The sequence below is a fragment of the Dysidea avara genome, chromosome 7, assembly GCF_963678975.1.
Source record: "Dysidea avara chromosome 7, odDysAvar1.4, whole genome shotgun sequence".
NCBI lineage: Eukaryota > Metazoa > Porifera > Demospongiae > Dictyoceratida > Dysideidae > Dysidea > Dysidea avara.
In genome coordinates, this window is record NC_089278.1 from 39,372,695 (window position 1) to 39,399,787 (window position 27,093).

A 27,093-nucleotide genomic window follows, 5' to 3' on the forward strand; every position below is an offset into this window, starting at 1 on the left:
GAGGGTTTATAAATTTCATAGACTCCACATTGTGCCCGTATAACTATTATTTATTCTTTGTGGCATGTCTACTTTCACCATTTAGTTTAAAAAAAGTATGCTTCTGCAAACTATAAAATTTTTTGCTGAGACAGTCACGTTAACAGACTTTAATTAAAGTTTATTACTCTTCCTGGTTTTCTGGATTTCTTACACTGGTTACTAAAATATGGAATCGTATTTGTTATCTTTAATGTGCGTACCCTATTAGCATACCACCCATTTATTTTTGTTACTCGTAATGATTGATTTCAGTATGATTGTAGTGTTATGTTCCTTCTTGATATGTTCCTTGTTATGTTCCTTGTTATGTTCCTTGTTATGTTCCTTGTTATGTTCCTTGTTATGATTCACTTTTGTTATGTGTTATGTTTATAATAGAGAGTTGTGTCTCGTTATCATATTGGAGAAATGATGGGAGTTTACCTTGAGCCACGAGATGGCACTGTCACTCTAATACTTCAAGGCACTCAATTACAGCTTGTAGCTCGTTCACCCAGGTATATTGTTTGTGTGCAGTGAGAAAGTTAATGTGTTTTGCTGGGAATTACAATTCATGATTGAGTGATGGATTTTGTTGTTTGTTATGTAAAGTAATATGGGTGCGTTATATTACTAGCACAACTCTATAAAGTAGTTTTGCACCAATATCTGGTATTGGGCTGACATTGGTTACTAGCCAATTCATTGGTTTTAATTAAAATGCCATAAAAAGTTTGTCACATTATTCTACACAGTGCAATGGAGATTAACATCGGCTTTGATTTAATCCAGTTATGTGTGTATGTGCTAATGATTTACAAGCCATGCATGCCCATAGTAACTATCCGGTTTTAGGCCATGCCCTAAGTATGCTGAGCTTTTAAAGGTTTTTATGTAGTACCAGCCACTTGTCTCAACTGTATAGCAGTAGTAAAGCGTACTTAAAACCTGCCTGGTATACATAAGTAGCTTTTGCTTGTGGTATACATCAAACTTTACATAAATCTTAGAGTTGTATATCAATGCTTATGTCAGTAGTATAAGTCATTTAATAATGATGAGAATGAGTGTTAGTGATATTAATGTATATTGGATTGGTTATTGGTATTGGCTAATTCTGTTACTTAATATCTACCGGTTATCAGAATAATTGGCTAATTTGGTTATTGGTACAACACTACTATAACCCTTAAACCTGTTTTTTAGAGAAATGCAAGCACTGAAAACGCATAATCCAGAAAACTGGATTATACGCAAGCCTTTTAAACAAGCCTTTAAAGTACAAGAACCGTTAAAGCTGTCTAAAAACTACAAACACCATGTTACTCACTGTTAAATTTTTGGTTTAAATGGTGCTATCCTCTGTCACATTCTTCCATCTCAGAACTTCACTATGTGCCTTTAAAGCACAAAAGAACTATCTCTTTGTCTTCTTCCTTCGCATATTGATATGCAAAATGCCATAACTTGGCCATAGTTTGTTGTATTATCTTTCTCTGGGCGTCATCGTGCTTGTCACGTGATGGCAATTCAGTTAATATACAAATATCACGTGATTGACAAAATGGTCGACAAGAACACTAATGATAAACCCAAGTAAGAAAATCTCTGTTTCTAAGAGATTGGATAAATGCTTTGCGAGATATGCCTGTTTAAAACCACGTATGTACAATGACAAAAGTATTGTGCATTTTTCGTTTGTGTTTTATCAAATCCAATTTTCTGGATTATGTGGGCTTAAGGGTTAAAACGATCTTCCTAGACTTTAACCCTAAACTTAACGGTTATGTATTCAGAAATAAGTGACTGTTTAGGTAGACTTGACTAAGTATGTGTTTCTTCAGATGTTTGTTGAATGGCTGGATCATCACAAATGGTTATGTTACGCATCAAAATAAAGGAGATATTCCACTTGACTTCGCCTTCCTGTGCACCAAGTTTGGTGTCAAAAGGTGCTTCCCTTGACCAGTAACGACTGAAAACGTGAAAAGTCGAAGTAACCGTTTATCAGAACCATGGCTCAATCACCAGAACTCCATAGGCTTGCCTGTTTCCATTATCAGACAGTAGCCCAATGACTGGTCATGGCCTCGCATTGGAACCTCACAAAATTTGAAAAAAAATATTTATGAAGGTATAACTGATGTCCATGCAAAATTTCAGCACGTCAGATCGCGTAATGTGTGAGCTATGATTTTTTTGTAAAAATGTGCACATAAATTGCTTGATAATTAAACACACAATAGTCGTTTAAGGGCTCTACAGTATTTAATAGTGGAACAACCAACTCCCAACCAATTGTAAATCCTTTTCTTGGTTCTGTTCTTAATCTCTTGTAGTTTCTAGATGCTTTGTAGGGAAAGCATAGAGTGGCATGCTTGAACTACAGTCGTGGAGATGAATATTAGACTTCCTACACTTCTCAACAGTTGGCTAGATGGTAGTACAGTATTTTGGACTACATTCTCACCAATCTTTGCCTTCATTACAGCCGCCATGTCATCCTAGGTTACACCAGTTCAACTGGCAAGCCCGACACTAGCTGTACTGTGTTTTTCTGTGGAAGTTTCAGTGACTGCTGGCCTTGATCATGGCTTGGTTTGTTTCCTTTATTGTTTGGTGACTAACAGTGAAGTAGAAATTAACAGTACACTGTCATGGGCTTTCAAAATGACGAAGGGAAAGTGCCATTCATGAAGCAGGCTAAACTAACTTCTGAAACAGCCCCAAATCTACAGTACGGAAGTTATGCTAACTGTTAACCTTTGTTCATTCCTTTGTCAGTAGAAATACATCCTTTAACAGACATAATACACTCTCTGTCAATCATACCACTTCTTTGTACCACAGAATTCTCCGTATTTATTAGTATAACATCCGTCTTATAATTGAAGCATGTGTTTCTGGTACTTGAGCCCATCCGATAAATGGTTGCTTATGCTAGCTGTAATTATGGTTGTAGTACAAAGTTTCTATAGATGTACTACAGTGTGGGGTAGTCGTGATACGTAGTATATGCCTTGTACTATGCGAGGCTTCTACAAGGGTGATTACGGTTCCGACCATGCTGTCTAGAAATGGTTATGTGTGCCAGTGACGTGCCGCAACCAGAGCTCAATAGCAGTCAGCACTTGTCATAGTCTACTGTACATAGTCAGTTTATAAACATAGTTTAAAGAAGAAAAAAAACATTGATAAGGCTCATGCATGCAATTGAGCTCTGGAGTAGTGAGCATACATACTGCAGATGAGAAAAGAATGCTACCACAGTAAAGAATTGTAAATTATATGCAGCTAGCTATACAATGGATGTGAAATAGTCACACACATGAACCATCATGCAATGTAAATAATTACGTAGCTAGCTATGTAGCTACGTATACTCGTTTCTATTAGCAAATTGCAACATAATTACAATAGGAGAGCAATTGTAAGTATGAAGCTTATAGATGTTTCACAATTGTAAAAACGATACAATGTAATTATGGAACATTACTTGTATTTTGATGCATATTGTAACTGTACTGTATTTGCTGTGTAACTATACTGTATGAGTCATAGCACATGATTGTACTGTACGACTCATAGCGCACAGTTATGCAGCTAATGTGTACAATATTGAAAAGTACAGCATGAAGCTGCACCCACGCAAAGTACAATGAAACAACAGGAAGTGCCAATTTAATTATAAGAATAAGGCATACATTAGCTCTTACGGTTACAACTATACATACTCTGTGTTTACTGTGATACTTGAGAATTATGTAATCATATTGCGATACAAAATACTAAATTTATATCATGTTAAACTTGTATAAATCCCTTACTGTGTAGCTACACATGTTGCTATGTATTTTAGTACTTATTTAAGGCTGTTACTGTTTACTGTGGCTACAAATGTAGCTATGACCATACTATATTTTGTACTACAATATCGTACTATGATACATTTTTATGATTAAATTGTGCTATGGCATAACTATGCTATGACATTATTTTATTTCCATACCTTGAGGCTAGATTTCCTTTAGTTTAAATCATGTGAGATTTATAATAATTGACATAATAAATTTATTGATTTTTATTTCACTAGAATAGAAATTTGTTACAAAAAAAGTGTGAAATGTCTGTGTGCTTATTATCAAAGAGCTACGTAGATTCACAGACTTTGGTCCACATGCATATTTTTGTTAGGTAAAGCAGACTAAGTATCATTTTAATCTTTACATCATTGCATCTTATTGAATAAATCACAATTGTTTAGCCATGTGACTTATGAAAATACCAGCTCTTTGTTTTCAGTCTTGTGAGATAAGCTATTATGCTTATGTGTGTAAGGGTTAGTACTAACTAGAGGTGCACTGATATCAGTATTGGTGAAAAGTTGACTATCAGATATGAGCAGTTATTACACTAAGTACTTTAATCAAGAGTTTATAATAAAAAATATTCTTTATTATGAACTCTTGCTTTAATTGTATCAAATTATGGTTGACTTGCTAGCACAATGGTTAAAGCATGAGTCTCAATTTGCAAAGGTTTCATGATGGCCAGGGTTCAGTTCCTGAGTGGGTCACATTTTGTAAAACACCTTTTTATCACTACCTTTTTCACAATTCTTTTTTTTCTTTACATAGGTTTTAGTGACCACCTTTTAAGCTTTTTACCACATTTTTTAAAACATTTATTGTAGTGTCCATATACTGAAAACCTTTTATGTCAGATATTGGTATCAGTGTCGGAATCAGTAATTTTGTAGCCAATATATTGGTTATCGGCATACTGGAAAGTTTCCATATTGGTGCACCTCTAGTACTAACCCCGTGCGTTGATGTACAGTTCAATTGTGTATGGTATGATTTTGAAAACAATGTACTCAGGTTGTTGTCTGTTAATTTGTGGTTGTCAACATCTAGTGCTGCAACAGAGATATGCAGAAATTTAGAACAAGCTCAAGATTATAATGATTGGGCCAAAGTATGTCCATATATGGTTGTGTTGTTGTTAATTATGGTTGTTCATGTGTAGCTTTGTAATGCGGAAGACTTTAACCACAGTGGTAGCTCTATATGGAGCACCTACTCAGGAGCTGCTCAGAACAATTCTAATGAGTCAAGCTCAACACCTTCATCACCTGATTTCTCTCCACTTGAGCACTTACTACAAACTGCAGCAGCTGGTCTCTCTGTAGATGAGCCCCAGCAGGCCACTAATGGTGATGGTACAAACTGGCCACAGGACATAATAGCATCTTTTTGTGATTGTCCACCAGACATACAATTTCCTAAGCATTTGCACCATCAAAGTGTTAGGTGGGTATATTATATAGCATATCAGTGACCTCCAAAGTGAGATAATCAACATCAGAAAGTCAGCAGACCAACCGCTGTGTCATTAACAGAGAAGGAAAATGTGATTTTCATAATATCAATACAGTTCTCGCCCACCCTGTATAGTAGTTTTGAGTAAGATATGCAAACCAGTGTTTAGTTTTTCTTCAGTACAGAGTCCTACATAGATTCTCTACTTTTTGCACACTTTGCACTGAGTATTATAAGTTACAAATACAACCTGTTATCATATTGTACAATAGTACTGTATAGTAGGGACATTGAAGGTATGGAGGCGATCCGTGATATAATATAACCCAAAACCTGCCGCGATTTTTCCTCACAACGACATGACAGTATTGGTTGGGTAAAACCAAGCCCAAAAGTGTCTTCAGATCGACCTGAAATGTTTCTGTCAAGTTGCTACAGAATTAAAAAAAAAATTAGTCAGTGGAATTTTTTACTGCCTGCCTGCCTGATGCCTTCAGTCAAGTGTAGCGGAAAACTGGCTACAGCTACAGCCCTAATTCTTTCACAGAAACGTTTCTAGATCACTTAAGAAAAAACCTTTGGTGTATTGATAAACATACAATACTTGCGCTATTGTCTTACCTTTTATCCTTCTTTACCATGGCCATCAGTCAAGGTTCTACCGCTGAGTGTTAATAGACAGACTACAGTACGGCTTTCATCTACCAGTGTATATTGCATCAAACTATTTGAATACACGTGGTCGCCAGGTGCACCAAACTATTTTGAACACACGCTTAGGTTACTTGCTGTTGATAGTGATCAGTGAAAGCAACTCGCGGCCAACTATATAGCAATGTGTAAGTCAGTAAATATAGTTTATTTAGTAACAATGTTAAACTGAGTTGGGTCATCCAGGTCCTGCTTTACAGATTATTTGGGTCTGACCCCACTTGCTAAACTAATGTGGACGTGTTACTACACGTCATAGCGTAGCTCTGCTTCTTTCGTGAGTCATGCCCACTTACATAAATTACTGTCTGTAGACATATGGTAGCCACGCCCATTCATCAGTCTGTAGGTATGCACGAATCCATGTCCATTATTGTCTGCAGGCTTATGTAGAGCCACGCCCACTGATCAGTTGTTATTGTATGAGTCATAATCTAGTATAATAGTGCTGTGATTAACTCTTAAAGTATTGTGACTGGTTTTGTGAAAAACAGGCTATTTTGTGGTCATGAGCTTGCAAAAAAACTTCACAAACAAGTATAAGAAAAAAATAGGAATTTTAAATTAGAGTAGGAACAGTGTATAGTGCTGCAATAAAAAGTACTGAAACAAGCTGGATCGAAGTAGTACATAATGTCCAAATACTGTAAAACAATAAGAAGTGAATATCCCTACTGTGCATTGAGTGTAGCACAGTAGGGATATTCACTTCTTATTGTTTTACAGTATTTGGACATAACGTACTACTCCGATCCAGCTTGTTTCAGTACTTTTTATTGCAGCACTATACACTGTCCCTACTCTAATTTAAAATTCCTAATTTTTTCTTATACTTGTAGTTTAAGCAATACATGCAAAATCCAGCAATTACAGGGTCAAACAATTTAATGGAAAAGTCACAAAGAATTAAAATGGTGCATGAAGCAATGTCAAAATCTACCTCGTAAACAAAACCTCATAATTTATATTTTTGTCAAAATCCTAATAGAACTCATCTAAACTCCACCTTAGAAAGCTCCTCCAACCACAAAAGAAACTAATTCAGGGTCCACTGGAAAATACGTCAACAAAAGTACTTAAAAACAGCTGAAATATGCCATTTTGTTCATGTTATTATTTTTATACTGATCTACAGGAAAATCCTTCTTGGGAAGAAAATTGCATAGGTTTCCTTCCTTTGTCTTCGTGTCCATGACCTATTTTTCAATGCATATTGCTATTGCAATGATTACATCCATTAGTTTGCTTCTTGTAGATTCACTTTGCCTTTGATCTGACTTTGTGTTAACGCTTAAACCTGCAAAGAACTTTTTGGGGAATGCGTATTTACACAATATGGGCATGTATGACGATGTTAGGTGGGGTAACTTAATTTCTTATGGCCTAATGTAACACATTGTTCAGAAGTCTGTTCACTGGGCTACTTGGAGAAGGTTAAATGAACACTGTAACTACAGCGGCTTACTTGTTATGAAGTGATGAACAACAGGGAGTCGCATCTCCATGTTTCAAACCTCTTGCCATGTCTTTAATTTCGATTGTGGGTTTATTCATGTGAGTCATTTGTATATGGCCTGATAGAAAATTTTATGGCGAAACAGACAGAGCTTGTTACAAGTTGATAGGAGTAACCACCATAAAGTTATGTATTATTTTATAAAGGTATGTAAAGGGTTTGCATGTTTCTTGCCAAAAAGTTATTTACACAGCTAGTTTTGGCTTCACTATTAGCATTAGAGAAAAACTCTTGGTATCATTTTAATCCTCATTGGATCACAAGTAGAATGACGTAAATTGCGTAGTCATAGGATGGTTACTTCAAAAGTTACAGCGCTTTGTGCAAGGCATGCAGATTTGGGCAAGTTTTCTGGCCTATGTGGATTTAAGGATGAATATCATACAGTATGATAGTACTGTTTAGTAGGGACCACAAAGAAGTAGGCGTAGCCCACAAAATAACATCACCTAAAATCCAGCCTCAAATTTCCCTGACAACAAATAGGTAGTATTGGTTAGGTAAAACTAAGCCCAAACAAGCCGAAACACTTTCAACAGTTTGCTACAGAATTTAAAAAAAAAATTTAATGATTTTCTAATGACTGACTGACTGACTGACTGACTGACTAAGGCCTTCAGACAAGCGTAACTCAATAACAACTAAAGCTATGGGTTTGATTTTTTCACTGTTCGACGTCGCTTCAGCACGAGAGGTGCCTTTTGGCATACTGCAGTACATACAATGCATTCTTCATGGACTTACCAGTGTCCTACTTTGTGTCCCATTCATCTTTGCTGACAGCGAAAAGTGTTGATTTGGCGGTAGCACGTGATGGCTTCCCTTTGTAATGGAAATCGTCTGTATTTTTCATAGTGGCTACTTTGATTGCAGAGGTGCTTTTCAAATAGTTCTTGATTCGTACTGCTGTGTAACAGGTTGAACATAGCCAACAACAAAGCATAATGAATACTTCACTTTTCAGACAATAATTAATATATAACTAAGGCGCGTGGCACCATTTTTTTTGGTATACGTGGATTGCAGAGGTGCTTTTCAAACAGTTCTTGATTCAAAATGTTGTGTAATGGGTTGAACATAGCTGACAACGAAGTGTAATGGATAATTCACTTTTCAGACGACAATTGATATAGCTGGGGTGCGTGGCACCATTTTAGATGCGGTATGCGTGGCTTCACCTGTCATAATAATTATTTTCAAAAAAGTTAACAAGTACATAAAAAATTTGGAACTTTCGACTAGAGTAGGGACCATAGCACATCGATAAAAACTACTGAAACAAGTTGGAGTAGTTAGTTCCTTAATTAACTCTTTGGCCCTTAAAACAAAAGTTATTTTACGAAAAATACGCGTTTTGACATACAAACTTGGGCTCCTGTTACTCCATGTAGGGACCACCTATTCCTTCGTGGTTTACATTTACTGTGATCACAATAAGCCAAATACACAGTGTTAGTAACAATATTGCAGCTACTCTGATTAAGTAATGATATAGGATTTTTAAATGAATGTGTTAACTTAAACTAAAATAGATTGAATACTTATTAACACACAAGGACACAAAAATATCAACTAGAGTAGGGACCATAGCACATCGATAAAAAGTACTGAAACAAGTTGGAGTAGTGCACCATATTAAATCACAGTAAAATAATAAGAAGTGTTATATCCCTACTGTGCTCAAAATACCCATAACACAAAATACCATAATGGTAATGTACAGTAGGGATATAACACTTCTTATTGTTTTACTGTGTTTTAATATCATGCTGACAGCAGATTTCATTTTTCAAGAACAAAAGCTACATGAATGGACTATCGAATTTCACAATCAAATCTCAGCTAGGTATGCTATTGCTGGCTACTTTTGCCAAGCAAGCTGTACAAGTGGTTGGGCGATAAGACCAATTTTCCCAGACCCAGTCACACATATTATATGTATATAGTCCAGCGCCTAAGCCAAATATTCGTTCACTTTTTTGATAAAAGCACCATTTTTTTTTACAGAGTATATGGAGCGTGCACTAAGTGTTTTAAGAAGAAGAGGCACGTAAAAAGTCCTCAGGAACACCCCTTTTTGCACCCTGACAAGAAAACTATTTGTTACTATTAAAAATCAATCATGTTTCTATCAAGTTAACTGCTGGGCCTAGTATCATAGCAGTACAAAGCATACAGCTGGAACATAATAGCCTATTAGTAATCTATAAAAAAACAAATAGTTTTCCCACCTAGGCAGTAAACAAAATCACTAAAATTTCCATTTGCAGGGATTCTGTTAAAGTTTTGGACCTTCAATGCTGACGATTGTGTAGTACTATGTACAAGGATCATCCTGATGTGTATCGTTTCTTTATTGAAGGGGTATAACAAAAGTTATTTAATGCTAAAGTCACAGGTGGATAGCTCAACAAAAAACCATGAACTACAGCAGTTCAATTATCAAGTACAGAGCTTGAACAAAAGGTCTCTTGTCCTTATACTGGGCACCATATGAAAGGTAATTAAATTTTTAGTTTAATGAAGGCAGTTGCAAGTTGTTTCAACATCTTGTTCTCAAGTTACAGCACTTTCAATTCAGTGTAATATAGCATAAGCAAGAAAAGCACATGGATGCGTCAAAAGGTACTTCTTAGTGCTCAAGATCTCACTTCATTGGAACCCAGCTCCTTTATACTTATTTTGAACATTATCACAGCACTAAGAAATACCTTAATACTCATCTGTGTGCTTTTCTTGCTTATGCTATATTACACTGAATTGAAAGTGCTGTAACTTGAGAACAAGATGTTGAAACAACTTGCAACTGCCGTCATTAAACTAAAAATTTAATTACCTTTCATATGGTGCCCAGTATAAGGACAAGGGACCTTTTGTTCAAGCTCTGTGCTTGATAATTGAACTGCTGTAGTTCATGGTTTTTTGTTGAGCTATCCACCTGTGACTTTAGCATTAAATAACTTTTGTTATACCCCTTTAATAAAGAAACGATACACATCAGGATGATCCTTGTACATAGTACTACACAATCGTCAGCATTGAAGGTCCAAAACTTTAACAGAATCCCTGCAAATGGAAATTTTAGTGATTTTGTTTACTGCCTAGGTGGTAAAACTATTTGTTTTTTTATAGATTACTAATAGGCTATTATGTTCCAGCTGTATGCTTTGTACTACTATGATACTAGGCCCAGCAGTTAACTTGATAGAAACATGATTGATTTTTAATAGTAACAAATAGTTTTCTTGTCAGGGTGCAAATAGGGGTGTTCCTGAGGACTTTTTACGTGCCTCCCCTTCTTAAAACACTTAGTGCACGCTCCATATATCCAGTAAAAAAATTGGTGCTTTTATCAAAAAGTGAACGATTATGTCAATTTTAAGGGCTTATGTACTGCACTAATATGTGACCGGAGCTGCAGAATCAGACCTAATCTTGCAAGCTTAATTTTACAGTAGAAAGCATTGAATACAATGTGTAAAATACTTGTGTATTATTAAAAAAAATTCCGTAAATTTTTAAAACGTTTTGTTCTCTGTGAAGAAAAGGTCTAACGGTAAAAATCTGGATACCATCTTATTCACCTACTCAATAGGAGTTCGAAAATCTTTGTTTCATTGCAGTAGGCTTGGGAAAACGTAATTTATGGGCATTTGTTTATGTCATGTTGAAGTGATAGTACACAGTCGATTTTTCTTCACTGATTCTGTCTCTGTATGAAGCAAAGGAAGGTAATACAAAGAATAACTTACCCAGTAATGGACTCCCGTATTCATGGTGAACACGATGCTGCTTATTTTAACTCCATACGTGATTTCTTTTGTAAGTTACAATTGTTTTAGTTAGTGCCTGTAATTTTCTTTTCCCTATGCTTGCTGTACAAATCGATCTTTTGGTTGTTGCTACTTTGTAGGGCTGTAACTCCAAAAGTTGGTTGAAACTTTACCAGAGCATCCACTAGACTATGTAGAATATAAATATTTAATAATATGGATTTTGCAAAATGTGTGATTTGTCCGGTTTTCGTAGATCCGGCCACATATAATAAGCTTAAATTCAACATGTGAGCTGACCATTCATTAGTACAGTGGATCCTCGGCTATCCGAACACCTCTGTTCCAAGCTTCTGGGAAAAAGGTTCGGTTCGGATAACTGAATAAGCAAAGAATCTTAGTATATGCACAGTAAATATGTATAATGTGTACAATACAAGATAATCATCTTATCTACTATACAAAGACCTGCTTTGTATAATGATATAATACAAAAAAGCTGTGGAGTCTACATCAGGGATTTTTCTACAAAATAAATTCAGGGGGGCAATCCAGAAATTGAGGGGGGGGGGGGGGGGCAGAACTTAAATTAGGCTAAATTTGTTTTATTGTAGCTAGCTAGCCATCGACTAAATTTTATGATTTCAAATCAATTTATCATTGTTTCATCATTGGGCTGGTTGAGGCAGAGTTTACGGGGGCAAAATCATTTTCAGGGGGGAAAATGCCTTTGCCCCCCCCCCCCTAGAAAAATCCCTGGTCTACATCATAATGTTATACTGTACATGTGTACCTATATATATATACACATGTATACAAATAGCCTGAGGTTACGTACACTGTACTGTATTACATAGGATGAGATTACTGTACAGTAGTAGACATGCTTAAGGTATTGCTGTAATATACCAATACTGTTCAGTTATTACATATATTACAGACATCTGTTTAAGAGTTGATAAGTGTTTCTTGGCAGCCATGTACTTCAGTGATATCAAAACACTCGTGTTATAGGCAGATGCCTCAGGTTGATACTGAAGCCAAGTGATACACTTTTCAAACATGTCCATGGCTTGAGCATGAGTTATTGGACATGCTACAACATCTGGCTCCTCTTCATTGTCACCATCATCTTCACAAATATCTGCAGTGTCATCACCTCCCAAAGCATTCGTCGTCATGCAAATGTTCATAACCTGGATCATTCTGATCATTGTTTAACCACTCTGTAACCTCATCTTCACTTAATGCATATCCCATTGACTGAAACACATCAATAAATTTTGTTGCAGTGGGCTCACTGTCACTGTTTGACGGTGTTGTGTCAGCCAGTACCACAGCAGTGGAGTCACTGTCACTGTTTGATGGTATTGCGTCAGCCAAAGGTATCAACTTTCTCCAGGAATGACGAATAGTGACTGTTGTAATTTGATCCCAAGCAAGAGATATATTATTCTACAGCTACTTTCATTGTAATGGACTTGGTAAATGTTGTAGGATCAACAGAAAGCAAAACATGTTGAGGGAGGGATCTCCTGTATCACCTTTTCGTAGACTTGAGCACACCTTGATCCATCGGTTGAATTAAAGAAGTCACATTTGGAGGAAAAACACTTTGCAATGACTAAACCATCATCAGACACAAGAATGCCTTCTTCAGGATGTGCAGAGCAGTTGTCAAGGATAAGCAATGCTTTTGGTGGTAAACTTTTGCTCTTCAATTTTCTTTGTACATAGGGCACAAATTGGTCATAAAACAACGAAGAAAATATTTCTGTATTAACCCATGCATTCTTCTGATTCCTATATATGACAGGCAAACTATCCATGTAGGTGTTCTTGAAACATCGAGGACGCTTAGATTTACCAATGGACAACAAAGGCAGCTTGATAGAACCTAGCACAAGCATTCACTGTTACACAATCCTTGGCTTTCTTTCTTCCCTCAGCCCTTTTCTCAAAAGCAATTGCAAGGGTTTTGTCAGGGAGACAACAATAATACAGCCCCGTCTCATAATAATTAAAGATTTGATCTAAGCTATAACCAGAAATAAGTGATGGAAACACTTGCTAAAAGTTTTCTGCTGCTCCACTATCAGCTGAAGCCTTCCCCCCCTGAATAGCCAGATTCCTTATTCCATGCCGCTTGCAAAATTGCCACTGAAAACCGGTACTCCCTGTAAATGTTTGTCTGAATCACCGTATAGCATTAAAAACAAAATTCTGGCCTTCTCCATTAGAAGCAGGCCACTCACTGGTACATTTTTTTGCGCTGTTTGCAAAACCAAATGTACAGTGCTTCATCCAGCTTCTCATATTCACCTACTTTCTTTGTTTTAGCATTCTTTGCACCCATATCAACCATCTTTTGTGAAAATCATAATAATTCATCTTTGTTTTGGCTTATGTCACACACTGTGCTTTGGAGGTGTACCGATATGGGTTTTTGGTATGTACCAATATCCGATATTGATGTCACCAAAAGAAGCCAATAACCAATAGTCGATCTGATATTTGCATTCTAGTTTTAAGCAAACAGTGTACATTTACCTACCCTACAACAAAATGTGTAAGTATCCATTGCTATACTCTGCCTGTAGTGGTTTACAGCTTTGTTTCTAATGTGCAGTCCAGACAATTAGGCACCCAGAAACATTTTTATGTATACTCCCATGAAGCCTTATTAAACGGAAATTTCTGCATTATTCCACATTCTAATGGCTTGTGAGAAAGCTGGTACAGCGAGTTTCCTTGGTTATCTTGTGACCCTTCTTTTTGTTGCAAGGTACTCTTAACGGCTTCATTTGTAAAGACTGTGATAAGTTTTGCAGCAACAAATACTGGAATTGCATGTATTAATATAGGCTTCTCATAATGTAGTGCTTGTTGCAGAGTGAACTGGCACTAAACAGCCACATGGATAACGTAGAAAACTGATGCACAATCCGTTTATGTACAAACTACTACTACTGTATAAATATCGGTAATGATATTGGTTCTCCTGCTGTTCTGTACTGATACCGATACAGTGGAACCTGTCTATAATGGTCACCTTGGGACCAGATATATCTGGCCTATATATACAGGTGGCTGTTATAGAGAAAACCTGCATAAGGTGGTTAGTAGCATTTTAGTGGCTATGACTGCTATAAATGAGTAATTATTATTAAAAGGCTTGTGCCAACCGTAACTTTTAGTACAGAAAGGGCAAGGTGAGCTTGTTATGAATGTTGGTTATAGCCAGTGTTGGGGGGTAACGCGTTACTTATGTAATGTGTTACATATTAAGATGGCGCTGAACCGATTAAGGGCAGCCGCACAAAGTTAATTGTACAGCATGTTTGTGGTAATGCACGAACAAACGCGGAAATTCATAGACCACAGCGAAGTGCCTCAGTTGACCAACAGAACAAGCTCTTCAGTTCAGACCGCCCAGCTACTTTTGTTGATACAACTAACATTATTCAGGGTAGTGCTAAAATCCGGAATGGAACGAAACGAGGCGCGCGCCTAGTGAATAAATATAACTCGCTTTTGCAGATTATACACCGTTTCTAACCATTACATAGTGACTAGAATTGTGCTGAAGTTAGTTTTCTTCTATTTGTAGGCATGCTAGAAATCGCTCGCTCGAAGTTTCTATTTAATTCCCACTACACGAAAGCGTTTGCAATTACCTATGCTGAAAAACTATCATTTAACCCACTACACTATTATTTTGTAAGCATATGACTAACATGCACTGTGGTTAACTCTAGTAAATTATTGCCCATGCTGGCAGACTTCAGAAAACCATCCTCGCTGTTACTAATAGTGGAGGACCCGGCTTAAATTTGTATGCACTTAATTTAGGAGAGGATAACTCAACTGTTTTAGACTAATTTGACCCCAAGGAATAAGATAGGATATGTGCCAAATGCTCTATCCGGGGCGAAATGCCCCAAAATGGCCACGCCCTTTTTTTGGAAAACATATCACTGTATCTTCTAAAACATTGCTACTGTAGAGTTCCTGTGGTGCTCAAAATGTTTAGAATGGCCATATTTAGGGGGTAAAAGAAGAATATAGAGTATATATAGATATATCATTGAGTTTAGCATTACAATAAAATGCAAACATGATTATAAATAATGTTATGTTTATTCAGTAATTGGGTTTTGGCAACTGTCACCTCCCTTACATTTACAGTACTTGCAGCACTTAATTCCAGCTACTCTGCAACAACACCCATTCTTGCGAGCACACTTGCCACATGTGCAGGGATCTGGCAGGCCTTCAGGTTTAGAGTTAGATCACAATCTCAGGTACCATTATATTTCCCTTCTTTCAAAACCATAAGCCTCAGCATCCATGGTGAAAGTGGCATCTCTAAATGGTGCTTGAACCCACAGCTGCACTTGATAGTATGCTCTATGAATATGCTTCCTTGCATTGGTTGAGGTGCAAGCAGTTCTTGCAAAGTCCAACTTGAGGGCATTGCTATTGAATGCAGCAAGACGTAGGTCATCAAATGTCTCCAGATCCGTTGTTGGTTTGAGACATTTGACCAAGAATGTCTCTGCCATCTGTATTGAGCTTTCTGTTAGCTCTGGAGAGTTCAAATCAAGCACCAAAGAAAAACTTCCTGGTTTCTGAACAGCATTTAGGGCTGCAGACTTGGTTGCTATCTTGCTGGTGGTATCGCATCCAGTTAGTGCATGAATTGCTGGAAGGCACTCGATCAAGTCATTTCCCAATGCACTGCAAATGTCGTGGAGTGGCAAGATCACTCTTCTCATTCCAGAATTGCGAATTAGCCAGAGTTCTTGTAGACCAAAGTCTCTCCAATTCACTGTAAGGTGGTACAGTAGGCACACAAAGACATCTGTATCACCTGATGACAGTGTCATGGATGTAGGTCCCAACCAGCGACTTGAGATGTCTTGTATATGAAACATCATCCTGTCATCAGCTTCCTCATGTGTGCAGTTGAGCTGAGGAAATACAGAAGCACAACCAGCCGACACTATCCATGCTTGTGGTGATATACCAAGATATAAAGGTTTGGAGCCATGATAATTGGTGGTGAGCCATTCAACATAGAATGCTTGGAAAGCACTTTTGCTGGTAGAAGATGACCAAAAATTCTCTAAAATTACTGGAACAGTCTGACATCCATCAGAGATAGGTTAAATGAAGGTTCAGCTATTAGTACAAAGTACCATCTGGGATTTTCGTTTATTACTTGGGTATGTAAAGCAGACAGCATCACCATATAGCTCAATGATTAATTGCTTCACAGATCTGTTAGACACTATATCAGCTGAACCTTCATTTAACCTATCTCTGATGGATGTCAGACTGTGTGCTGACTTGCTGAAATCAGGGTTAAGGGCCAAGAATCTAGCCTTGAAAGTATCATCTTTGGCAGCTACCGAGTCCTCCATTTCAAGGTTCCCCATTATTTCTGCTATTTTAGCCTGATATTTATTGAAATATATAGGCCTTGCAACAGTAGTCATGGTACAAGATATCAGCTGCAAAAACATCATTTACATCACACATTGCTGCTGTCTCAGTGTAGACTTGGTCTTTAAATAACATAGCTGCATTCAATAGTTTTTGGGCCATTGGTTTTTCATAGACTCTGTATAGTGTGTGAATCTTTTTTTGCTTGACAGTCTTGCGATCTGCTCCACAAAAAATGCAGACATTTATAGCTTCACTAGGCTTAAATCTTTTGCATCGCTGTTCTGTTGGATCATTTCCAAGTCCCTGGGCCTGCTCAGGTGATTCAGATTGCTCTGGTTGAGCTAATGTGCTAACAGTTTTTGTCACATCCCTCTGAAAACTTCTGTAGCATGAAGAGGCATGGTATTAAATGATACCTTGCTCTGACACTGTCAGTTGGAGGACCCTAGCTGCCCGAATTTCACTACTCTCTATTTGTTTGGCAAGTGAAACAATACAACTCCTGCCAGTTTCACCACTAGAGAGGTATTCAGATCGCTTCTTTTTTTGACATAGGATACACTCATCAAGGTTGATCGCCTTTGGTGCAGCACAAGGAGCAGTAAGTCGTACCCCATCCTGTAGGGAAATGTGTTTCTCAACATGGAGTATCACCATTCACTACTTAAAATCTAGCCCACAGAAATTGCATGCTTATTTTGTCTTACCATTACACTGGTGATGGACCTTTCTCTCTCCAGATCTTGTAGTTCTTGTTTTATTATATAAACAAGGGAGCCTCTTTCACTTTGCCAGAACCAAAATGACAGATAAGCAGCTGTACTGCTCATTTAATAGAACCAAAATAACAGGCATGTAGCTGTGCTAGTATTTATCTCATTTAATAAAATTTTAGGCATGCAGCTGTACTGGCATTTATCTCAATTTTTAGGCATGTAGCTACATGCATGCCCAGCTGACCTCCTATAACTAGATTTATCAGGTATATGCATGCAGGTGTCACAGTTGCATGTACTAATTAGGTCCTAACATGCATTATTTACCCTTACGTAATAAATTTAACATCAAATTGCAAGTATACATTTTATATCCTTCAATGTTCCCCCTAAATATGGCCATTATAAACATTTTGAGCACCTTAGCAAGTCTACAGTTGCAGCGTTTTAGAAAATACAAGTGAAATGTCTTCCAAAAAAAGGGCGTGGTCATTTTTGGGTATTTCGCCCCGGATAGAGCATTTGGCACATATCCCATCTTATTCCTTGGGGTCAAATTAGCCAAGAACAATTGAGTTATCCTCTCCTAAATTAAGTGCATACAAACTCAAGCCAGGTCCTAGACTATAAAGAGTTGGACACGACTATAACATGAAAATACTACAGTAGTTTACCTTTTAGAATGATAAGGAAGCAATTCTACATCAGGAGTAAACAGAATTTGATGGATTGGTAAGCTAGAGCACAACATGTTACGTGGCGGGCATTAAATATAAACTTTGAGAGCGCGATTTCTAGCTTGCATATAAGTAGAAGGAAATGAATTCTAGCACAATTCTAGTCACTGTGTGGCAGTTGGAAACAATGCAAAATCCGTCTCAAACGATTTTTCTACTTGGCGTGCGCCCCAATTGGTTCCATTCCGTTCCGGCTTTTAGCACTACCCCATTATTCACGCTTTACTGGCGAATGGCACCAGCTGCCATTGCGGGATTACTGTTATATGGACTGTGCCCTGATTACCCACACCGTCTCCTTTATCGCTAATTAACTTTAAAATTATGCACCACAGACCATCACAATTTGGTATAGGCATTGGGTAAACGATACTCCACAATAGTACGCTTCGAATATTTGCAATTCAGGTTTGATGGAGTTGTTAACTAATGTTGTAGCCCACGGGTGTGCGTTTTTCACTACTTTCCATGTTGTTATCAGTGAAAAGGAAAGCGTAGAATTGTTCTACAAGGTGAGAAATGGTTGGAACCTAAGTTGCTTAGCGCTAGGTTGTTCATTGGCCAAGTTATTTAAAAATCAGGTTAAAACTTGAGAGTAGTATAGGAAAAAAATGAAGGCGTGTTATTTCATGAAACTTTGTATGCTAAACTAAAGTATCACAGGCTATCACAACAGCTTTTAAGGCGTAGATTAAGTTGTACAGTAGCAAAGTTTTGGGCCACCCTAAAATAGTCTCATTAAGTGCATGGGTTGAAACAATTGTTTTGTGTGGCTGGACTTAATCGGTTCAGCGTCACCTTAATTATTACTTTTGTGGTAACTAAGTAATATAATGAAATACGCTATAAAAACTGGTAATATAACTCAAGTTACTTTACTTACAAATGTAACGCGTTACCTAAGTAATACAGTTACTGTAATGATTCTAATATTATGTAATACTATTACTACAAGTAACGAAGTTACTAATCTCGTTAGTAATCCTCTGAGTAACGCCTATCCACAACGAAGTAATGAAGCCTACTGAATGAAGCTTATTCACTAGCTTCTTACTTATAACCAAGATTTGCACATTGTCCAACAACGCAATCATGTCACGTGGGTCATTCCGTGTCAAATCAACAAGGAATTTAGGGTCACCTCTTGGATTTTGACGAAACTTGGTGTGTTTGTAGTACCTGTGGTGCTTATCACTCACGCAGAGTTTTAGCTCCATACATTCCATAGTTTCTGATTTATGACCACAAATATTTTGAATATTTCATGAAAATTTGGTCCATCTCTAGTTACAAAATCAACTGCAACTTTGTACTGTGTAAATATTTTTAAACACAATTTTCAGTGATGGAAGACTGTTGATAGACCTTTCTAGTGATCCCTAAATTATGGGATATCTACTTAATTATGGTTCAAAAGTGCTTCATTGAAAACTTTAATCCTTTATATTTTGAAAAATGCTGCATGAAATTTTTCGAATTCTTTCGTGAATAATGATTGGGTCATAGTCTATGTTTGATAAAATTTTTGTGGTGGGACCACAATGGGCTCAAGAGATATAATGAATTATGTTGTGGTATGCGGTGGAATTTTCAGTCTATTATTGCTGTATTGGAGTGTACACCTCCAATGACCACTCGCAACAAGGCCATGCCAAGTTTGTCTTACAGAATGAAGGTGTCTAGGTGCATTGCAACCTGTGTTAATGACCACCTGTATTGAAAGACCATCTATGTGCTGCAGTTAAGTTATACTTTAATTGGATATTAATGTATAGCACCAAAACATCAACCCTTTCTAGCAAATCCAAAAATGGTCCTTATTAGACAGGTTGACTATAATTGAGATTATCATGCGTCCATAAACACATTAATGTTGTACCATCTCTTCAGTTATACCTTATTTATTAAGTAAAATCTCACCGTAGTGCACTCATATACATATCCCCACTCTACACTATTCAAGTTACGTACATGGCTGCATAGGTACTCCTCAAAAAGGATACTTGGGTACCTTAATAGCCTCATGATCTTGCTTTATAATTGTACATACATTTTGGACCCAAGACAAGTCTGTGGTTTCTCAAAAATGAACACTTCATCAATGGTCCAGGGAATAGAATAGTTACACTATATACGGTAGATGCATTACTTGTACCAAGAGTTTTTATATTAGTAATACTTGCTTGCACCTCAATGTGTGATTTATAGCACTGTAATTACTAAAATGGTTTTTCAAAGTATTTTGGGTTGACGCTTTGAAGATCAGTACAGGCAAATGTTAAGTATGTGGTCAGCATGTCCTATATGAGTATGTGTATGAGTTTATGACTTGATCTTCAAAGTGGTCATGAATGTAAAGTAATGTAGCAATTAATTTCACACATTGAGGCACAAGTAATACATGCATATAGTAAAACCCCTCCATTGCTAGGACCATAATAAAGTGCTCATATTACAGAAGCCACAGAAGTATCTTGGTCTAAATGTATGTGCACCGCTAGAGTGGGAGTACAGTGTATAAACAGGTGTCCTGGTTACCAAGGTACCCAGGTATCCCTTCTGAGGAGTTCTGTACTATGTATCTATGTAGCCACGTACGCAACTTAAATATGGCTAAGTCCACTACAGTGGTATTCAACTTAATAAAGAAGGTATTTGTGAAGAGATGGTACATTTACATGATTTTCATGGACACATGGTGGTCAGATCTGTAATTTATAGTCAACCTGTATAATTAGGACCATTTTTGGATTTACTAGAAAGGGTTGATGCTTTGGTGCTATACATTAAAGAAGTATAACTTAACTGCAGCACATAGATGGCCTTTCAATACAGGTGGTCACTAATATAAGTTGCAATGTACCTAGACACCTTCACTCTGTAAGACAAACTTGACATGGCCTTGTTGCGGGTGGTCATTGGAGGTGTACACTCCAATACAGCAATAAATTCCACCGCATACCACAACATAATTCATTATATCTCTTGAGCCCATTGTGGTCCCACCACAAAAATTTTATCAAACATAGACTATGACCCAATCATTATTCACAAAAGAATTCGAAAAATTTCAAGCAGCATTTTTCAAAATATAAGGGATTAAAGTTTTCAGTGAAGTACTTTTGAACCATAATTAAGTAGATATCCCATAATTTAGGGATTACTGGAAAGGTCAATCAACAGTCTTCCATCTCTGAAAATTGTGCTTACAAATATTTACACAGTGCAAGGTTGCAATTGACTTTGTAACTAGAGATGGACCAATTTTTCATGAGATATTCAAAATATTTGTGGTCATAAATCAGAAACTATGGAATGTATGGAGCTAAAAGTTTGCATGAGTGGTAAGCACCATAGGTACTACAAACACACTAAGTTTCGTCAAAATCCGAGAGGTGACCCTAAATTCCTTGTTGATTTGACACGGAATGACCCACGTGATAATGTGGTAGTTCCACATGTGACAGCTTAAGGCTGTGGATACAAAGTAATATAATATGTAATGTTATTATAGTTACTTTATTTTTTTGGGTAATATGTAACTGTAACTAAATAGTTCTGTTGCAAGTAATATGTAATATGTGACTGTCCCAACACTGGTTGTAGCTATTGAGTACATTTAAGCAATGAAGCCTGATAGCATTCATTGAAAGGCAGGAAGTGTGATAATTGCACATTAATTGAAATGGTGCCCGGTGCCAGCCGGACAATTGACTTAACAAGCCACCATAAAAGGTAGCGACTGCTATACAAAGGATGAAGTTATGTATACAGTGATTCATAGGCGAATTCTTGGTTGGCTTTTATATGCGTTAGACAGGTGACCGCTTAATGCATACCACAACGCATACATTTGTATGGGAAAATACTTGGGACCTCGTGACCATGGTCGTTATGCAAAGGTGACCGCTTAATCCAGGTGACCATAACACAGGTTCCACTGTATTGGTAAAATTTCCATATCGGTGGCCGATATTTTAGCCGATTTGATTATCGGTATACCGTATAGTGGAAAACTTTGGCGAATTGAAGTACAATTCACCAAAGTTTTACCCTCCAAATTTAACCAAAGAAACTAAGCCAGCGAGTATCCGTACACGTGATCTGGCAACACGACGCGGCGAACGCCATACAACAGTTGTTAAAATGGCCGGTATTTTAAAGTTCTTCAAGTATAAACGTGATGTTTCCGCTTCATCTACACCCAGTCTGCCGGAGCCAAATGGTTCGCTAAGGAAGAAAGTGCCACCCAAGGCAATTGAACTGGCGAACGCCGAAGTGACAAAACTGGTAGGCAATACTCCACGTGGCAGAGGTCCTTATTTATACCTCACTGGAGCCCAGAGATACAAAGTGGGGAAGCGAGCAGCGCTATATGGTACGACAGACACGATGCGATACTTCGCAAAGAACTATCCTGATTTTCCAGAGTTGAAGGAAACTACAGTAAGGAGGCTGAAAAACCTTTACAAGTCGAACTACTGCAAGCTCCGCCACCGAAGAAATCGGATACTGATGACAGTGATGAGGACGAGGATATTAAGAAGAAGCCCATGGAAGTTAAAGAATTGGCTCGTAAAAAGACCGGTCGGCCATTGCTAATTGGGGAGGAGTTAGACCAGCAAGTACAGCAATATATAAAGGACTCAAGGAAACGTGGTTTAGCCATTAACACCTCTGTTGTAATTGCTGCTGGTCATGGCATTGTGATGGCCCATGATGCAAATCAGCTGGCTGAAAATGGTGGAACAATCAAGCTAACAAATGACTGGGGAAAGAATGTCTTAAAACGAATGGGCTATGTGAAACGGAAGGCTTGCAGCAAAGCAAAAGTTGACCCTGAACAATTGGGAAGCTGAAAGAAGATTTTTTACTAGAGATTAAAAATATTGTCACAATTGATGAGATTCCTGATGAGCTTATTTTAAACTTTGATCAAACAGCTTTGAATTATGTACCTGTAACACCTTGGACCATGGAAGAAGAAGGAGCCAAAAGGGTAGAGATACTTGCTAAAGATGATAAGAGGCAGATAACAGCAGTGTTTTGTGGCTCAATGACAGGAGATTTTTTGCCACTTCAACTAGTTTATGAAGGAAAGACTGATCGGTGTTTACCTCAATATGATTTTCCATCAGCGTGGCATGTCACTCATTCAGACAACCACTGGTCTAATGAAATAACAATGAAGCGATATTTTGAGAAGATTATACTGCCATACGTGAACGAAAAGAGGAAAGAACTCAAGCTATCAAATGACCATCCGGCTTTGTTAATTTTTGACAATTTCAAGGCTCAAACAACTTCCTCCATTCTCAAGCTATTAGATAGCTATAATTTGGATATCGTTTTATTGCCAGCCAATTGCACCGATCGGCTACAGCCCCTGGATCTATCAGTTAATAAATCTGCCAAAGACTTTTTACGCTCACAGTTTCAGGACTGGTACGCCAAGAAGTTACATTCACAATTACAAGAACAACCTTCCAAAGTGATTCCAATTGATTTGAAAATGGGCATAGTGAAGCTTTTAAGTGCTCAGTGGATGGAGTCGATGTTCCAATATTTTAAGAACAATCCCAGTATAGTTCAAAATGGGTTCAAGGAAGCTGGTATTATAAACTGTTTGTCTGCATAATTATTATTGCTATACATGCAGTGTCATATAAATCATTCCATACTTCATATGAAAAAATTGAATGCCAGCAGTATTTGATCATATAACACAAACAATTCCTAAGTACAAATCAACATCTTATAGTGATGGGACAACTGTAAAGTGTTCTTCAGTGAGGCAGCGTACTAAATGAGCTCTCATATCTCCTTGTTTCAATTTTAATTTACTAGGATTAATTTCATGGGCTATAGCTGTTGCAAATGCAATGGCGTAGACCCCACAGTCAGTAGCTCCTTTCTGTTTTTGAGAACATGCCACCTTTACTCTAATCTTCTTAGAGCCACATTGAAAGAGATTAGTAATAATGCATTCTGTCTCCTCATCACAGTTATAAAATAGGGAGTCATACACTTTTACCTCCCCAAGAGTGCAGTTTAGAGTTGATGCAACAATCTAGTGCTGCCTTGATTTGCAATGTATTATTTGCAATTTGTTCTGCACTGAAGCTTCAGTAAGCTCTAACTTCTTCTCTTGGTATAAAGGTGAAGCAAAACCATTCAGCTTGGGGAATTGGTTTTTTAGCTGTGACTGAGCAAAATTTATCTCTATATCAGTTAACAGTTCTCCCATGATTATACCCTCAAGGTTGATAACCTTAGCCCTTTTAGTGGGTGGTTCTTCTAGGTCTAGCTCATGACCTACCGGTAAATTTATCACTTCTTTAGTTCCACTTGTTGAGTCAGGCTTACTGTGAGCAGGCGATGTGTTGGACATTCCCTGTGGCTGTGCTTCCGTTAATGCTTCTATTCTTTCCTCTGAAGCTGTCACATCTCTCGTTACATCCAAACTTAAAGTACCTTCAATTAACTTCTTAGCCTTAGTGCTTTCCTCTCTGCTGGTTGCAGTTAACGTCAATTTTGCCGGTATTTTGAGACCACCTTGCGGTAAATCGGCGGAGTATCTTGTACTTCCAGCTACTGTACAAAGAATTGTACTCCCTCTTCTAACGAACAAAGAACAAATGGCAGATATTCTCCGTGGTACATGCCCAACGACTCTTTCTTCTCCGCCAATCCTTTTCTTGACAGCTACGGCGTATGGGTCATGTCTATTTCCCAACTCGCGACAGCATGTAAGCTCTTCTCCTACAGCAGGTGCTCCCCAAATCAATTGATACTCATGGTAGCCACGGATCATTGACTCGAACGTAAACGTGTATACCACGCGAGATGCCATGCCGTGACACACGGTACTACTCTTTACAGTGCGCACTAGTTTACGGAGGATTCCAAAGATTTACCGTTTTTGTAGCGCCTAGTTTGGCACAGCCGCCCCTTCGCATAAAGAGGAAGGCCGCGCCAGACTAATGATACTTATGCTTCGCTTTACTCCGACGATCCTATATACGATAATTTAGCTACATATTTCAGTCGACATATTTCGCCAACATTTTCCCTTGCCAATATCCTATTTTTGACAATTCGCCAACATTTTTTCCGCTAATACGGATTTTTAGCAATTCGCCAAAGTTTTCCGCCGCCAACGTTTTCCACTATACGGTAACTCTACTGTGTTTTGTCCAATATCGAAGCACTGCAAGATAACAGTGTAAGAAACATTGGAATCAATGAGCTTAAGTATTTTTAGCTTATCCTCGATTGAAAGAACAACTCCCTTTCTCTTTTTTCCAGTCTTCTTCGTGTTCCCACCTTGAGTCCCACTCATCACGCTGCCATTTATTACTGTTATATACAATAGTTTTGATTGTGGGATTCAAGGTTTTGAATTCGGATAATTGAGGTGTCGGATAACTGAGATTCGAGGATCCACTGTATAAAACAATTTTGCCTTTGTTGTTACAGCTATTTTCCATCTGGTTACACGTGAAGAACAGTACAAGAAATTCCTTTGCAGTCAATCCACTCACTACTGAAATTAAAGACGATTCTTATTATGTTATGAGTACAAGAAACCATTGAAGTACTATCCCCACATCAAGACACTGTTGTGCGGCCCAAAAAACCTGCACACAACACCATGCATATATTGACAGGAAGAAAGAAAACGTGATTTTCACACATTTGTAGCTCCGTGCTATCTTTACGAAATGAAATGATTTTGCTGTGTACATGCCCGCCAATCAAAAAACCTGCACACAACACCATGCATATATTGACAGGAAGAAAGAAAACGTGATTTTCACACATTCGTAGCTCCGTGCTATCTTTACGAAATGAAATGATTTTGCTGTGTACATGCCCGCCAATCAAAAAACCTGCACACAACACCATGCATATATTGACAGGAAGAAAGAAAACGTGATTTTCACACATTCGTAGCTCCGTGCTATCTTTACTAAATGAAATGATTTTGCTGTGTACATGCCCGCCAATGTCAGTATTCCACATTCCAAATTTCAGCAAAATTGCTGCAAGCATTCCCGAGATATGTGACTTCAAAAATTGGCTTAGTTTCTGTTTTTTTTCTCTTATTTTTCTTCTTCATTTCACACACTCACAAAAACTGCCATAAAATGCGAATGCCATATCCAATTGCCTTGAAATTTGGCACACAGTAGGGGGGGTATAAAGGCACATCCCAAGTTTGGCTGAAATATGATAAACAGTGAAGAAGTTATTAGCAATTATTTATGAAAAATAACACCAATATGTTATCACGCCTACAGGGTAAACCGCTTATGGGAAGAAGCTGAAAATTGGTGTGTGGATATGTTAACTGTATTGAACCAAACCTTTTAAGTTTTGAAAAAAAAATCAAGCTAAAAGCCATGAAGATACAACGAAAAGACCAACAGTGTGTAACAATTATGCAATTGAGATTAAATAATAAAAAACAACTACTTGCCACGCCTACCAGAAAAACCGCTTGGAGTAATGCTTTGAAAATCGTTGAACAGATAGAGTAATCATCTTAGAAAGGCTCTTCAACGGTGTAGAAGAATCAGACTTAAATCCACAGAGTTATAACATGAAATCCAACTTGGTGTAGCAAGTGTGAGATCAAGATACCCTAATAGAGCAGTCATCCTAGCTGATCTCTCTACAGGGTGATTTGTTTGTAGCTGATCTCTGTACAGGGTGTTTTGTTTGTAGCTGATCTCTCTTCAGGGTGACTGCTGTATTAGAAATACGTCACCCTGTGGAGATATCAGCTTGATGCAAGTTACCCTATAGAGATCAGCTATAAACAAGTCACCCAGTAGAAATATG

The 27,093-nt window shown here is 37.7% G+C and overlaps 2 protein-coding genes across 3 annotated transcripts in view; one reads left to right on the top strand and one right to left on the bottom strand.

Moving 5' to 3' along the window:
* Positions 1-27,093, top strand: part of LOC136260823 (uncharacterized) — a 176,018-nt gene that overhangs the window by 136,488 nt on the left and 12,437 nt on the right. Inside the window, exons 22-24 of one of the 2 annotated variants that reach the window (XM_066054700.1) lie at positions 421-539; positions 4,938-4,998; positions 5,050-5,333. In XM_066054700.1, coding sequence (XP_065910772.1) covers positions 421-539; positions 4,938-4,998; positions 5,050-5,333 — 464 coding nt within the window. The remainder of the gene's footprint in view (positions 1-420; positions 540-4,937; positions 4,999-5,049; positions 5,334-27,093) is intronic. The other variant, XM_066054701.1, reaches the window with a different exon arrangement.
* On the bottom strand, positions 12,230-13,707 carry LOC136259750 (jerky protein homolog-like). Its single transcript, XM_066053272.1, has 5 exons — positions 13,598-13,707; positions 13,210-13,380; positions 12,887-13,145; positions 12,539-12,797; positions 12,230-12,486 (listed from the first exon to the last, which is right to left on the bottom strand). The coding sequence occupies exons 1-5, from the start codon at positions 13,705-13,707 to the stop codon at positions 12,230-12,232; spliced, it is 1,056 nt and encodes a 351-aa protein (XP_065909344.1).